The sequence below is a fragment of the Hakea prostrata genome, chromosome 2, assembly GCF_041222555.1.
Source record: "Hakea prostrata isolate BN-2017 chromosome 2, UWA_Hpros_2, whole genome shotgun sequence".
Lineage (NCBI taxonomy): Eukaryota > Viridiplantae > Streptophyta > Magnoliopsida > Proteales > Proteaceae > Hakea > Hakea prostrata.
Window position 1 is genome coordinate 20,420,024 of NC_142601.1, and position 15,671 is coordinate 20,435,694.

The following is a 15,671-nucleotide window of genomic DNA, read 5'->3' on the forward strand; positions in this document are numbered from 1 at the left end:
TCAGGGCATAAACCGTCCGATTAGAATATCGGATGCTGAGTTTGTAGACGCTTTCTTGGAAAGCTCTACTTAAAGTGGAAACTCTTTGTCGTCTGACTTAGGTAACAAGATTCTGGAGGCGACTCAAAGTGGTTGTTGTCCTAGTGAAATGGTTTCTGTATGCATGGCTGACCCAGCTGTTGAAGGGAGTGGGAAAGATGTGTCTCAACCAAATAACCTTTGCTTGGATAAAGGTAAAAATATTGTGGAGGCTGAGGACTTTGAAATTGAAATACAAAAAATACAAAAAATAACAACAATATGCAAGGATTCTGAAGGCTCGGGTCTTGTTGGAGCTCTTGATAACTTGACAAGTGTGGTTCAACCTGTGCCTGGCATGCCTAAGGAGGCTAGGTGCTCGTCTGAGGCGGACTTCATCAAGCCAGCTGAGTTTCAAACTACTGGCGGCCATTTTAAATCAAATGGTTCGGACAAAATGGATGCTGAGAACTTGATGACTGGTGATATTAGTCAGCTAATCCCGGCTGATATCATGGATGAACCGGCGGTTAAGAGGCTTGTAGATTTTCTGAGGTCGAAAGGTGGTGACGATACTAAGCCTACTCCTGTCTCTCAGGTATTTCATATTCAAGCTATCAATGTAACCAATAATAATGGCAGCGGTGCAGTGAAGGTATCTGAGATTTCTGAAGGGCCAAGAGCAGTTGAAACAATTCCTAAGATGAATGGGACACCTAATTCTAAGAGCAGAGCTGTTGGGGACTCGGAGGATGGAGCCTACCCGTGCCGAAAGCGCTATAGGACTGCACCACCTGCTGATCTACCAACTCCACTCGACTCATTTCAGTTTGCCCTTAATTCTCTTCTTGCTGCTTCACCCCAACCGGCTAGCCAATTCCTTATTTTCTAGGAAGCGATGAAGGTTCGTTATCGTAGTTTCTTTGGTACCACAACTATGGACCCAACCTTAACTCCAACGTATCAACTGGACTCCATGCCGCCGGCGCCCAACGCCCCTCAGGTCTTCCCTTATCACCTTTATAGTGACTTCTTTGATCTCTGCATTATTTATTTTGTCTCAATCTGGGCTGTTATATATTGTTGTTGCATTAAAAAGGCAGTACCTTCTCGTAACAGGTTTACTACTTAAGCCTTTTTCATTGTTAGCGCTTGTTTTCATGGTATTGGTTTGCTCTCTTTCTGTTTTTTAATTTTCTGTTTGTTAATGTGCGTTACTTGCTGCTGAATAGTTGAAATCCTTTGGTGCCATGTGACTTTTATGAGTAAGGTTACACCTGTATTGTCAACTCTTTTGTTTCAATCTGTTGACCCAATTCTGTCCTTTTATTGTGTTTCCTAGTTTGGGACCTGTGAGCTGATTTACAATCTCAATTTGCATGTGGTTTCGGCTTTACCTGTGCCTTTTCTTACCCTCTGTCTATCACTCCTCCTGTCGAGGGTGGTGAAGAGTTGAAAGCCAAATAAATTTTTAATGGATAATTTCAAAATAATTTGTTGGAATATCAGGGGCATTAATGGAAATTTTACCCAACAGTGTATTAACAAGCTCTTGGGTTCTCATAGACCAAACCTGTTGTTCGTTTGTGAAACTAAGTGTTCGAACCATATTAGCCTGGTGGAGGGAAGAAAGAAACGTTTTAAGAATTATGGATTGATCGAACACTCCAATAGCTCGGGTTTGAAAGGTCTTAAGGGTGGCCTATTGGTGTTAGGCCAAGACCCTTCTTGCTTTACTGTGCTAAAATCTGATCAAGCTGTGATTGCCATTCTCTGTGAACTACCTACACCCTGGGTTCTTATCTTTATCTATGCCCCTCCGTCTTACCCAGAGAGGAAAAGTTTTTGGAACAGATTGAACCTCTACATCTCTCAGTTGGATAAACCTTTTCTTATTGCGGGCAATTTTAATGAGGTTCTAGATAGTGATGGTAAGTGTGGAAGTAGTTTTAGGGCCTCTTCTTCTTTACAGGATCTCCTTTCGCTTATAAATGATGCTGGCCTTCTTGAGATCTCGGCTCCTGGAACCTACTTTACTTGGACAAATAAGAAGAAACCACCTCATCTGGTCAAGGAAAAAATCGATCATGTTTTTGCTAATCCCTTCTGCTTGGCCATGTTCCCAAATATCCATGTAAAAAAGCTTCCCGCCACCTGCTCGGACCACAACCCCCTTCTCATTTCTACCCAACATCCTGTGACTGTGGGTAGAAAACATTTTCACTATATGGTGGCCTGGCATCACCATCCGTGTTTTATGGATGTCGTTAGCTCTGCCTGGGATGCAAATCGATCTCAGCCTTTTGAAGGTAAGCTTGCCAATTTGTCTCGGATCTTGCAAAAATGGAACCGGGAAGAGTTTGGAAATGTTAAGCAAATCTTTGCTAATCTCTCCTCGGAAATTGATCTTCTTGAGTCGGTCCCAAATCCAAATTGGGAGTTAATCAAGGATAAGAAATCCCACTTGTCCTGGGCTCTAAATTCTGAGGAGATGTTCTGGTTTTAGAAATCAAGAAACTCGTACATCTCCGATGGAGATCGAAATACTAGGTTTTACCATCTTGCCTCTAAAATTCATACCTATAGGAGGAATATTAACTTTCTTGAAACGGATGAGGGTCTAATCCATGGCTCAAGTGTAATTGCTGCGGAGTTCGCTTCTTTCATGCAGAATTTGTACTCCACATCTAGACCTCTTGACCCAACATTTGTGGAAGCCCTCTTCCCACCTCTGGTCAATGCTGAGGACCTACTAGGGATCTCAGGTCCTCCTTCTGTTGAAGAAATTAAGGATGTGGTGTTCTCCTTGGGACCCTACAAAGCCCCTGGTGTTGATGGGTTTAGTGCTTGTTTTTATCAAAAACATTGGGATCTTGTGGGCCAGGATCTGATAAACTTTGTTAATTGTTTTTTTTTTCAAAGTTAGTTCTGCCCGGAGGAACTAACCATACTTTACTGTGTTTCATACCAAAAAAGGAGAACCCTAGACGGGTTTCGGATTTCAGGCCCATTAGTCTGTGCAATGTTAGCTACAAAATTTTGGCTAAGGTCCTTGCCAGAAGATTGAAACCTCTCCTGTCTACAATAATCTCCCCACTCCAGGGTGCCTTTGTTCATAAGAGACAAATTACTGATAATATCTTTTTGGCCTATGAAATTTTTTATTACATGAATAGAACCAAAGGCAAGACTGGGTATGTTGCTCTGAAATTGGATATGTCCAAGGCCTATGATAGGGTTGAGTGGTCGGTCATTTGCCACCTTTTCTCTTTCATGGGGTTTGATCAGCACTGGTGCAATCTTGTGGACAAGTTAGTTTCCTCTCCTTCTTTCTCTATTAAAGTCAATGGCAATCCTTACCTTAATTTTTCTGGGACCAGAGGGCTGAGACAGGGCTGCCCACTTAGCCCTTACCTCTTTCTTCTCGTTATGGAAGTCCTATCAAGACTACTTAATGAGTACAGAAATTTGAACCTTTTCAAGGGGATCAAAGTTGCGAAAAAAGCACCAGAAATATCTCACTTATTTTTTGCAGATGATACTTTCTTATTCTGTCGAGCAGAGAAGGAGGATATTATTGCTATTAAATATATTCTGGAGCTTTTCTCCCATGTTACGGGACAAGAAATTAACTTTGAAAGAAGTGGGGCCTTTTTTAGCAAAAATGTGGGGTCACATCTTCATACCCAAATTTTGTCTTTGTTGAGGATCTCTGAATTAAAAAAGGATGCTGTGTATTTGGGAACCAACGTTTTGCAAGGGAGGGGAAAAGCAAAAAACCTGGCTTTCTTGATAAGAAAATTCAAGGCAAGATTTGCATCATGGAAAGCAAGCACTCTTTCTTATGCAGGGAGAGAAGTCCTTATTAAATCTGTGTTACAGCCTTTATCCCTGTATCACATGCAGACCTTCAAATTCCCAAGTACGGTCTGTAAGGGTTTAGACTCCATGTGTCAGAAATTCTGGCTCGGCAATCCTAATAAGAATAGACAGTTGACTCTTTTGTCCTGGGATAAATGCTGCCAGCCCAAGAGTATGGGGGGTTTGGGAATGAGGAAGATTGAGGACATCAATACATCACTCCTTCTTAAGCAGGGATGGAGGTTAATAAATGAACATTCAACATTGTGGGCGACAACTTTGAAGGCGAAGTACTTTCCCAAGTGTAGTGTGTTTGGCCCTAGGGTAAGAAAGAAGGCTGGATCCTGGACCTGGAAAAGTATTTGCAGTATCCTACCACAACTGGAGCATATGGTCATGAGAAAGGTAGGAAATGGAAATGAAACGTCTTTCTGGTACGATCCACGGAGGAACAATTCCCGGAGCATAGCCACAACCCACCCTAAAGAAAACATTTGATTCCATGATCTCACGGTGGCTGAGATGGTCAAAAGTTTCCAAATAAACAGGGAGTATCTCTCTTACCTTACAAACTCCGAACACATCTCTTCCGATTTAGCTGAATTATCTCTTTCCTGTGTTCCTGACAGATGGGTATCATTAATTGGATCCAATGGCGAGTTCTCTGCCAAATTGGCGGGGCAAACATTGTTGAAACAAAAATACCCACTGGTCACAATGAGTTTACCCCGTGGTGGAATTTTTTTTGGAAATTACCCGTACATCCTAAATTTAAAAGCTTTTTTTGGCGTCTTGTGAATGCAGGGTTACCAGTTAAGGGTGTTGGGAAATGCCATGTCAGCATTTGCCACATCACCCTCTATTGGTTTTGATGATAATAAGCATGAATTACTAATGGCTATATTGAGTTATGATGTCTTAGTTCAAGATGTGAACAAGTGGACCAACTCCAAGTCAAAGCCATATGCAAGTCAAAGCCAAGATCATGCCAAGATAGACATGAAGATGGACATGAAGTCTAAGTCAAGATGACCATGCCAAGATGGACATGAAGACCGTTGCACAAAATCAAGTCGAAGATCAAGTCGAAGATCAAGACTTAGGTTGAATTAGGGCTTAGGACACTCTCACACACACATTCATGTAAATGCATCAATTATATGTAATTCATATTACTAGAGTGACCTAGGACATGTTAGTGATGTGTACAATGCTTAGGGTTGACCAAAAAGTCCAAAAACCCAAGCCATGTCCCAGCCCCAACTTAAGCCAGCAAAATAGAGTTCAGACGGACAGCCGTCTGAGCAGACGGATGTCCGTTTGTACTGATAACTCTGTTTCTCAGAAAACAACATAAGGCCAGACGGAATTTCCGTCTGGCAGATGGATGTCCGTCTGAGCCAATCCAGGCCAGACAGATGACTATCTGGGCAGACGGATGTCCGTCTGAGCCAGTCCAGGCCAGACGGATGTCCGTCTGGCCCAGATTTGACTATAATGGCTGTTTAAAGAGAATATCCTCTACAACTGTTTGCAACGGATACTTTTGAGACGGATGACCGTCTGACCAGACGGACGTCTGTCTGGGCTGAAAAACAGGACAAAAATGTGTTCGTTTTCTATCCGTTGGGGATTGGGTTTTGGCACTCAAAGGTGCTCTATATAAACCCAATTCACCTCATTTGAGAGTAACAACACTCACACTTGATCACCCACTCCCCAAGTGATCCTAAAGCTCTCAAATTGCAAGAAAGCCTTGTGCTTTGCCTTTCACCTTCTCCCCAACCTTGAAGAACATACCAAGGTGTTAAAGTAAGCTTGTGGAAGTCAAGCTTGAGGCGATTGAAGGCTTTGGTGGTGCATGCATTTCATATCTTGAGCATACAACTCTTATTGCAGCACACACACACAAGAGGTAAAGTGTCACACCTCTTGTTAAGGTAACATCCTTCTCTTGTAACTGTTTTCAATTCTAGTCTAGGTAGATTAGAATTGGTTTTGGGTACTCTTGCCCGTGAACAAAGATTGGTTGGGTGCTCTTGTCCTAAGACAAACAAAGATTGTAAAGGGTTTGATCTCTACCCATTGTATTGAAAGAGAATCACTAGTGGAATACTCTCTTAAGGCCAAGAGAGGAGTGGACGTAGACTTGCAAAGTCAAACCACTATAAAATACTTGTCTTGTGGTTGATTGTATTGTTTAATTTCATTTGAATTTTCAATTTACTTTGTATTTCCGCACAAACCGAAAAATTGGGACAATCCACTAGTTGCAACCTAATCACCCCCCCCCTCTAGGTTGCACCAACAAAGGGTATATTATCCCAATGGTCAGAGACGAACCCTTTGTGTGAATTTTGCAGCAACAAGACTGAGACGGACTGGCATGTCTTCCTCTTATGTGAGTGGACCAAAAGAGTTTGGGCGGCAGGAGCAATTGGATTAAGACCTGAACACCTGACCCAACGCTCAATCTTACATCTCTGCAGGAGTATTTTGGATAGCACAGAGCTAGACAAAAGAATGAAACAGTGGTTCTTCCAGAATTTTATAATACAATGTTATTTTATTTGGAAAGAGAGAAATAAGGTTATTTTTAAAAAACCAAAACCCAACCCCTATAACATTCTAACAAGTGTTGAAAGATGGATAAATAATAGTAACTTGTGGCATTCTAACCCCGTTGATGCAGGACAGGATCTTCAACCTGAGATTTTGCTTATGCCATGCTCAATACTTGAACATGAATCTAGGGCTCATATAAAAAATATACACTTACCCACTTTATTATGTGCAGGGGTATCTAACAAACTACTGAACAAAGCTGGATGGTGTCTGGGGATTGTAGAAAATGGAAGCATCTACCATCTGACCACAAGAAAAATTGAAGGCAACAACAGCATGAAGGCATTGTTAGGGGCAATTCAAGAGGGCATGTCTATAACATCAGCTATGGGTATGAGACCATACGAAATCTGGTGCAACTTGGAAATGGTCTTTGACTTGCTACCTAAACCGTGTCAACAAGACTGGCCGATGCATCTCACAACTATCTTGATTAGCATTTTGACAAACTATCATGAAGCAACTTTTTGTATGTTTAAATCCCCAACACTTCTTTCCAACTGGACTAAGTTAGCATTATGGGCTGCAAGCAGTATTAGCAGTAATACTGTTGTTAGTAGTGAGCATAGGTGTAACTCACATAACTATTTTAACTAATATATTATCTTTTTCTATGATAAAAAAAAAAAAAATGTTAATAGAGCAAATTGCACTAGCACTCCAAAATGGAGGCCTTAAAACATAAAGACCCCAAAATTGAATTTTTATTGGATATATTTGTCAAATTTATCACTGAAAACAGTTAAATTACTATTTATTTTCAAAAATATCCCTATAATAAACATTATTTGAAAGGTTTTCAATGACAAATTGGACAAATATATCCAATGAAAATCCAATTTTGGGGTCTCTGTGCTTTTTAAACATAAAGTGAGGTGTCAGTGCTTAATAAGGCTCCATTTTGGGGTGCCAATGCAATTTGCTCATGTTAATATGAAAATTAGGGTAAAAATCTAGTAAATGATGAAGTCAAATTAACATTAAGACTAGAGCCAAAATTAGGGTCAGGATCAGGGCCAAAATCAGATGGATGCTTACTACATTGGTAATGAGGTTATAATTTATTTTTATTAATTTTCTACAAAACATAGTCACGTTTTTAAAACTTGACACATGTCAAGTATCCACCCGTATGGATTAGAATTAATTCTTCTCCATGTGGGTGGAAGGTTCAGACTCAAATCATGGGCCTAGATCAGGGCAAAAAATCATGGGCCTAGATTTGGGTCAGGATCAGGGCCAATATCAGGGTCAAGATCAGGGCCAAATTTAGGGTCTGGGTCAAGGTATAAAATCAGAGACAGGCTGGGACAGGCCAGAAAGTAATCCCAGGCTAGCCCTTGGCCCTAACTCGCCCTTAGGGCCAAAATCATTAGCCCAAGCCCTATTCGGGCTTAGGACAGGTCACGGCTGTTAGGGCCAAACTTGCACCCCTAGTTTCAATAGGTGAGAGTGAGCAAATTAATTAACCATATGGAATCATGCTTGGAAGCAATTTTACAGAGAAGCTTCACTAAGCTAGTGGAACTGTAGTCTTGAATGTTGTGAATTCCTAAGCCTCCAGTTTAGGTTGGCAAATCACCGAATAGCTAATAGGGCGGAGGAACGAGATGATTCCTAGCCTTTGTAGAGAAAGGAGCTAAAGAAGGTCTCTATAGCTTGGGTGCTGGCTTTTGGGATGGTGAAGATGCCAAACCAATAGAGGTAGGAGGACTAGAACACAGATTTGATAAAGACAACCATTTCAGTAAAAGATAGGAGCTTACCCTTCCAGAGTTGGAGTTTCTTGCAGATGTTGTCAAGCATAGGAGTACAGTTGTGAGTTGAACCTCCCAAGAATGAGGAGGAGACCCAAGTAGACAACTAGAAGGGAGTCAAGACACTGGCTAGGAAGAGAATGGATTTCTCTAGATTAACATGAAAACTAGTGAGGGACTCAAAGATGGAGAGGGAGGACATAATGGAGGAGATGGAGAAAGGGGAGGCTTTCCAGAAGATTAGGAGATCATTAGCAAAAGTGAGGCCTATTAGACTAAAAGATTTACATTTAGGGAATGGGGAGATGAGGGGCTGGTCAGTGTTAGATTGGAGGATTCTAGAGAGGATTTCCAAGGACAAAGAGAAGAGGAAAGGAGCGAGAGAGACAAGCTTGGAAGATGCCAACACAGGAGGGAAAGAAGCTAGCCAGAAAAACCTTGGTGATGATGGAGAAGGAGTGAAGATGTAGACCTCGATCCAGTGGACAAAGGCGAGAGGGAGTGATTTTTCTTGTCTAGCAGAGAACATCACTAATGAAATCCTTATAGAAGGAGTCATAAGCTTTGTGGAGGTAAATGTCTAGGAGGGTGGCAAGAGGGTACAATGATCGGTCAAACCCTCAAACAATCACAACCATAAAGGAGAAAGTTATCAGAGATGTCATGCTTGAGATGAAAGCTGACCGGTTTTGGCTGACCAAGGAGGGGATGACTCGTTTGAGCTAATTGGCAAGGATTTTTTTATTTTTTATTTTCTTACTTGCAAAGAAGATTGCAGAGGGAGAAAAGCTCAAAGTCTGAAAGGAAAGCAGCTTTCGGCTTCTTAAGGATAAGGTAAGAAAAGGCTTGATTAATGAAGAAAAGTTGAGAAGAGTTGAAGAAGAAACTACAAATAGCTTGGATTAGATCCTTATGGATGAGGTCCCAAGTAGCCCTAAATAAGCTAAAGCTGAACCCGTTAGGTTCAATGGCATTGTTGGGCTTGTGAGAAATAATCATATCAAGAATCTCCGAGGAGACAATGACTTTAAGAGAGTCTAAAGAGAAAGGAGTGAACAAATTTATTAATCAAATTAGGGGGAAGAGGAGCCCGAGAGGCAAAGATAGAGGAGAAGAAAGAGATCACTTTTTGCTTGATGTTGGAACCCTTGCGATGAAAAGTTACCATCCTCCTCTTCAACGAGTCCAAATGGTCCCCCCCTAACAGGGAGCACTTTCAGCTTTCGACCATAAACTACAAGGGGCCAGGGGGGCTGGTGATGGGTCCCACTTTTTAAATTGTTTTTTTATTATTTTTCACTTGTGGCCCCCTTGTATTTGTAATTATAAAACTCTCAGGGGTAGCACTCTATGCTCCTAGTTAGGGGAGATGATCCACACTCCTCTTCAACACCCTAATCTATTAGGGTATTATACTCAGCATTGTAGCAATCAATCATACAAAAACCTCTTGCATGATGTCGGAAATAATATATGGCCAATAAATGATAGACAATAAAATCAACAAAATAATTTATTTGATTAGCACGACACACGTAATCTTGTAGAAGTTGAAGAAGAGATCCGCAACACAGTTAAGAATCTTTGAATATAAAAACGTTCATGAGTTGAATCGTACGAAAACGTACTTTACTTGAGGTATTTGAATGCCTCCTTATTGTGTAAATCGAGTTTACCATGGTGTCCTCCCTTCCAAGATAAAACAACTTCTTAGTCCCAACGAGATGCACTCTAGAGGGAATTACTCGCAAAAAACGTCCAAAAGTAATACTCAAACTTATCAATGCAACAAACACACTTCGATAGAAAACCAAAGAGACTGATTGGTCTTAAAATTGTTGTTATAGCAATTAGGGACCAATTCTCCTTATATAGAAGAGGAAGAGATGGCTACAAGGGGTACCTCCAAAAGACATCCCATGTCTTTTTCTCTAAGACTTGTTTGTTAGCCATTCAAACTTCTCTCCCAGAAAACATCCATTAGCTATTTAGGTGTATATTGGAATAACGTCACCTCTAAACCTTCTTTATAAAACAAATAAAATATCTTAGAGTCCTGCAATTTTAAAAAGTCAATTTAAAATTCCCACACATGATCACTTCTAACGGTGTACCGAATGGCATTGGAAGTATCTTGATTGGTTGGTATTTCACCCATTTTGAGGGGTTGTTCAGTCGGTAATGATCCTCACCTCTTAGAGAAAAGTCACGAATTCTACTCTCCCTGTGATATATGGAGTAATTTCCACCGCCAACCAATGTAATTAGGAACCCACCGTTTAGGAGAAACAATCACTTTAGTCGCCATTGCAGGCTACTTAACAGAATGAGTTCACTCGCTGCTGTACTTTTCCTGTTCGTTTTTGGACATACCAGCTTGAACTTGATCAGGTGTTGTGTCCCAATTAATGAGTACCAGGTTAGAAACTAGAAATCAAGATCTGGATCAGTTTTGGCCTAATCCCTGTTCCCCTAGGTACAGGGCCAGTACACCCACCTTGACCACTCAATAGGTACACCACATTTTCTGAACCCTAGTGGGATCAGACATAATTCAACCTGCCTTGTAAAATTGAAATACCATCACCCACAATCACAGCAAAGAGTAGCTCTTTTCATGCCTTGGAACTGAAACCAATAAATTAGAACAAACAATATGACTAAGTCTCATTTAAACTTTGGCCAAAATTAAAATACCAAAACTTGAAACTACGAAGGAACCTTGATCATGGCTACACAGACTGAAGATTCTACTTGGTGTACATTTTCTCTGCAGTAGATGAATATAAGGGGAAGAATTGCCAAAACCGACATTTGGACTTGGGAAGGAGACCAAAAAGAATGAAAGAAATGTACATCAGTTAAATTAAACTACAAAGGCTTTACTGAAACAAAACACGAAGACATGCTCACTCAAAAACTCCTAAAATTACCATCTTCCTCCAAGCAGTAAGCTGGGAGCAGATCTACCGCTCCAAGGCTGCAAGATTGCCAAAGCATTGAAGTATTGAACGGCTCTTTGGAACAAACTGAAAATACTCATAAATTACCAATTTCTCTGAAACTCTGTAGATTATAATTGCTGTTTCAGTGCCTGCAACAGCTTCAATTTTGATTCACACATTTGGAGGAATTCTGAGAGTACAGAAGACTGGCTGCCCAATATTTTCCTTGCAACATCTACAGAATTCCATGATTGTAATGCCTGAGAAATTCGACTACCGAATTCTGGATCACCTGTGGATGCCAAAGCCTCTAGAATCTGCAGAACCTGCCCGGGCCCTTTATTAAGTCCTTCCATCCTAAGCGAAGACAGTAGCATATCCAGATTTTCATCTTCTGGACTCATAATCTGTTCCCTTAACCATTTTGAGACCTCTTCTATTACTCCATACATAGACTGGATTGAACCACGCACAACCTGAGACAGCAAGGAGCTTGACTGATCAGCAGGCCCACTTTTTTTCTTCCGTCTACCAGATGGAAGCATGGACCGAACACAAGACTGGATAACAAGACCGTGCCAAGACAAAGGTTCAGTCACTATCTGTAACAGAACTGATAGATCACCTCCTGGACATCTAATTATAGGTTGCAAGGACCTGAGCATCCCAAGGGTGATTTTCTCAATCATGCTATCCACAATGTGCCACAAATTTGGCAAGCATCTGCCCCCATCTTGAAGCTCAAGTTCATGTGAACCCAATTTGCATGCATTCAAAAACACAGCAAAGTTCATCCAGTCAACCAACTTCAGATTAAAAACCTGTTGCAGTGAAAACATTTATTAGAGGGTAAGTAAGACCTGTGTAAACATTAGCACATAAGATCATTATTTCAACACTAAACTTGTGCTGATCTCAATAGGAACATAAGTCTCTGTAACAGATTAACAGACAACACATGGATAATATAGCTATTGAGTAAGAGACACCTATACAGCGTGAAAAATATAAGCCTAGCAGACGCAGAATTTCTGAATCCACGGATCTAATTTAAATTTACAATCCCAACAAGCACAAACGTGCACTACACACAAGGAACAGTTTTTTGAGTATGTAAAATATACTAAAATTTACAACTCCTATACACAGGAAAATTGCTCTGACAGAGATGGAAGCAGATATTCATGTTTGCTACTCTTATGGACAGTAATTACTGAGTCTTGTGGCATGTGCTGTCTAGGGATCAGATAAAAGATTCAGTTAAGATCAGAGACAAAAATTTCGAAGGTCAGATACTAATAGCCTTACACCTAAAGCATAAACCCATCAACGCTTCTCCACTAAAAGGACAGCCACCAATGCTGCCATGCATTTTTCATCCATCTCCTCTTGTCCAGAGAGGATTCAGTAGCCCATAGGCCATCATTTACTTTGACTATTAGACAGCAACCAATCTTGGCATGCACACAACCCACCAAATGATTATGTCCTTATCTCACTGATTTGAAAATATATTGAACCATAGTTTTGGCCCAGAATCCCCATTAGAATTCAGGAGTTCCCCGCAAAACGACTGAATATGGTGGAAAATGGTAATAATAAGAATGTGGAGCAATATTAACAGACAAGTGATAATACCTCACAAGATTGCTGGCCTTCTGCGATTGCAACAATATTTTTGAATGCATCACTAAAAGGAAAGCCCAGACTCTTTGCATACTGTTCAAGCAAAGACTTCAGCTCCTTGGAGCTCTTATTATCAATTATAGAGCCATCAGTTTCAGCATTTTCCTTCAGGGGCGACGCACACTGGATAGATAGATAGATCAACCGAGGAAGGAGGGATCTTCTCACCAAAACTTCGCGTGCATATGGTTCCTTTTCCTCTGTTACTAGTTGCTGCTGCTGGTCATTGAAGACAGAAGGGCAATGACTTATTCCAATAAATGGAGAAAGGGCATAACTTTTAATAAAATCAGAGCATGACAATAATCCATGATAGCCAATGGATACAACTTCAGCAGTTTCATGACAAAGCAAATGCCAAGCCTAAATCTTTCTAGCTGGGAGATAGAAAAAGGAGAAGAGGGGTGGGGAATAATTGCATTGAATCAGTTAATGCATAGCCTAGATCCCACCATATCTCTTTTTCTCTCTGTCAGTGGATGCCCAATTTGAAGACGCGCGCAGTCTTCTTGCACACTACATGGTAATACTATTTGCTTCCCCCCCCCCCCCCCCCAAAAAAAAGTATGAGAACACCATAGTGCAGAATGTATCCCTCAAGCTTGGGAAGAACCAGTGGAAGATCAATCAAAGCAGACACATCAGTATTGACTATCAATAACAGAATTTCTAACACAATTTTTTTTGTCATATAAATGAAACATAAAGGAAATGACCAAGGCTTCACTAATCACCACCAGTCCCAACTTTCGCTTCTTTTTTTTTTCCGGGGGGGATGGGGGGGGGGGGGATGAAGCGGAGCCAGCTTGTGAATTCACAAGAATCACCACAAAATGCTCAAAGTCGTAGCACGATGCTAAAATAAAAGAACAAAAAGACCAAACAGTAGGAAACTTATTAATTTTTCCATGGCATATATAGAATCTCAACCAACTCTTCTAATTCAATATTCTTATAATGGCTTCTCATATTCAGCCAAACGAATACATTAACAACAAACCTTCTAATCTTATGCTCACAACCCAAATCACATGCGACCCACACTCTTCATCAAATTTCTTGTAAGTGCCTTTTATGTGAAATAAATATGGACATTTGGGCCTTTCTTATCTTATAACTGTGGGACTAAAGACTTAAATAGGTGACTGGACTGGGCCAGCATTACAGTTTTCCTCAGAAAAATAAAAAAAATACCTACAAGATAAGTAACAATGCTAGACCAAATCTGCATGTTCATCTCTCAATTGGAATAATAATTTAGCCAGTCAATATTGATTTTCATCTAACATCCATCCAGAGCTCCAATAGAAAATAATATAAACCAACCTCAAACCAAGGAAGAACCAATAGATCACAAATAGATCCTAACAGACACAAATCAGTGCTGACAATAGAACTTCTACTCTCTACCTCTTCTTCCCTCCTCCCCCCCCCACCCCCCAAAACACCTCCCAAAATAAATAAATAAAATAAAATAAAATAAAAACACTCTCCTCTTTAACAAATTAAAGAAGAAATGAGATGACTATTACCAATTTCTCACCACGTAGCCTACAGGAATGGAACTACCACTGATCTTAACCTATTGAAACATCAACCTGGCTTCGTCAGCGTCGCCATAGACACAAGTTTTGAATCACAACAGATACTCAAAGGGACGAGCATATAACTCATTTATTCCATCCCCTCTACAAAAGGTCCAATTTTTAAAGCAAAATAGAAAAACAGAGACAGAAACTTAATCAAATCTAACCAACTCTTCTACTTCAACCTTGTAGTCTAATCTTCAATCTAAGGAATATCCCAGCACCCAATGTTCTAGATATTATCTACACCAAACATTACCACATCTGCCCAGACCCCTCACTCCATTTCTAGAAGAAAGACCAAATTATGGGGAAAATATGGGCTTTAAAATGAACCATAATAAACCATCAGGCTAACTAAAAGCATGGTCAATTGTGCCTCTTACTTCTACAATGGCTTTGTACTGCACCAACACTTTTTGAGGAGAGGTTTTTCCATATCTGGATATTAACTGTAATTTTCAAACGTTATCAACAGAAGGCTTGAGCTAATCTTCAGAAGAAGCAGATGGGCACCAATGAGACTAACAAAGGAGAGTGAAGTGGGTACACTATCTTCTGCAAGGAATGATGTAAGTAGCCTAGCCTTTCATCGTTAAGTCTTAATTCTTGTTAGAATATCACTTTCTATTTTACCTTAGGTTTCTATCTTTTGTTACTTTCTAATTTTCTTATTGTTTGGTTGACAAGTAATCTCCCTAGGATAGTTTACTTTTAGTAGATTTTGGGAGATTCCATGCAATATGTAATTTTCCCTTTTTATTGCAACTTCGTTTAGGAAAGTTTTCCTAACTGAGATTTGATTTTACATTATAAATAAGTACCACAGGAGAACCAATGTATACGCACAAGCTCTCCCTCTTCTCTTCGTCTCCTTCTTCTTCTTCAGTCTTCTTCTATTCCTCTTTTTCTTTCTAAATTTCCTTTCAGTCACTAGGTTGATTAAAAGTGCTGAAATTCTAACATGGTATCAGAGCCTTGGTTAATCAGCAGAGACACCCTATTCTCTCACCTTTGCTTCATTTTCCTTTTCTTTCTCCATATCTAGTGAGCAACCTATTTGCTGTTTTACCCCTTTAAACGACTTATTGAAAGATTCTTTACTTACCTACTATTAATATAGAAGACCCAGAGAACATGGCATTGTTTATGCCATTATTTGCTCCAGTGCAAGATCTGCTACAGCCCCAGAT

General features: G+C 40.3%; 2 protein-coding genes across 3 annotated transcripts in view; one reads left to right on the forward strand and one right to left on the reverse strand.

Annotated features, from left to right (window-relative positions):
- Positions 1-148: 148 nt before the first annotated feature.
- LOC149023989 (uncharacterized) lies at positions 149-4,377 on the forward strand. The gene is made up of 4 exons (XM_089143393.1): positions 149-846; positions 1,528-2,517; positions 2,605-2,856; positions 3,195-4,377. The coding sequence occupies exons 1-4, from the start codon at positions 149-151 to the stop codon at positions 4,375-4,377; spliced, it is 3,123 nt and encodes a 1,040-aa protein (XP_088999519.1).
- A 5,439-nt stretch (positions 4,378-9,816) lies between these two features.
- Positions 9,817-15,671, reverse strand: part of LOC149023990 (Tetratricopeptide repeat (TPR)-like superfamily protein) — a 69,076-nt gene continuing 63,221 nt past the window's right edge. Inside the window, exons 18-19 of one of the 2 annotated variants that reach the window (XM_089144401.1) lie at positions 12,845-13,111; positions 9,817-12,027 (exon numbers count right to left, since the gene is read on the reverse strand). In XM_089144401.1, coding sequence (XP_089000527.1) covers positions 11,335-12,027; positions 12,845-13,111 — 960 coding nt within the window. In that variant the 3' untranslated portion in view covers positions 9,817-11,334. The remainder of the gene's footprint in view (positions 12,028-12,844; positions 13,112-15,671) is intronic. The other variant, XM_089144402.1, reaches the window with a different exon arrangement.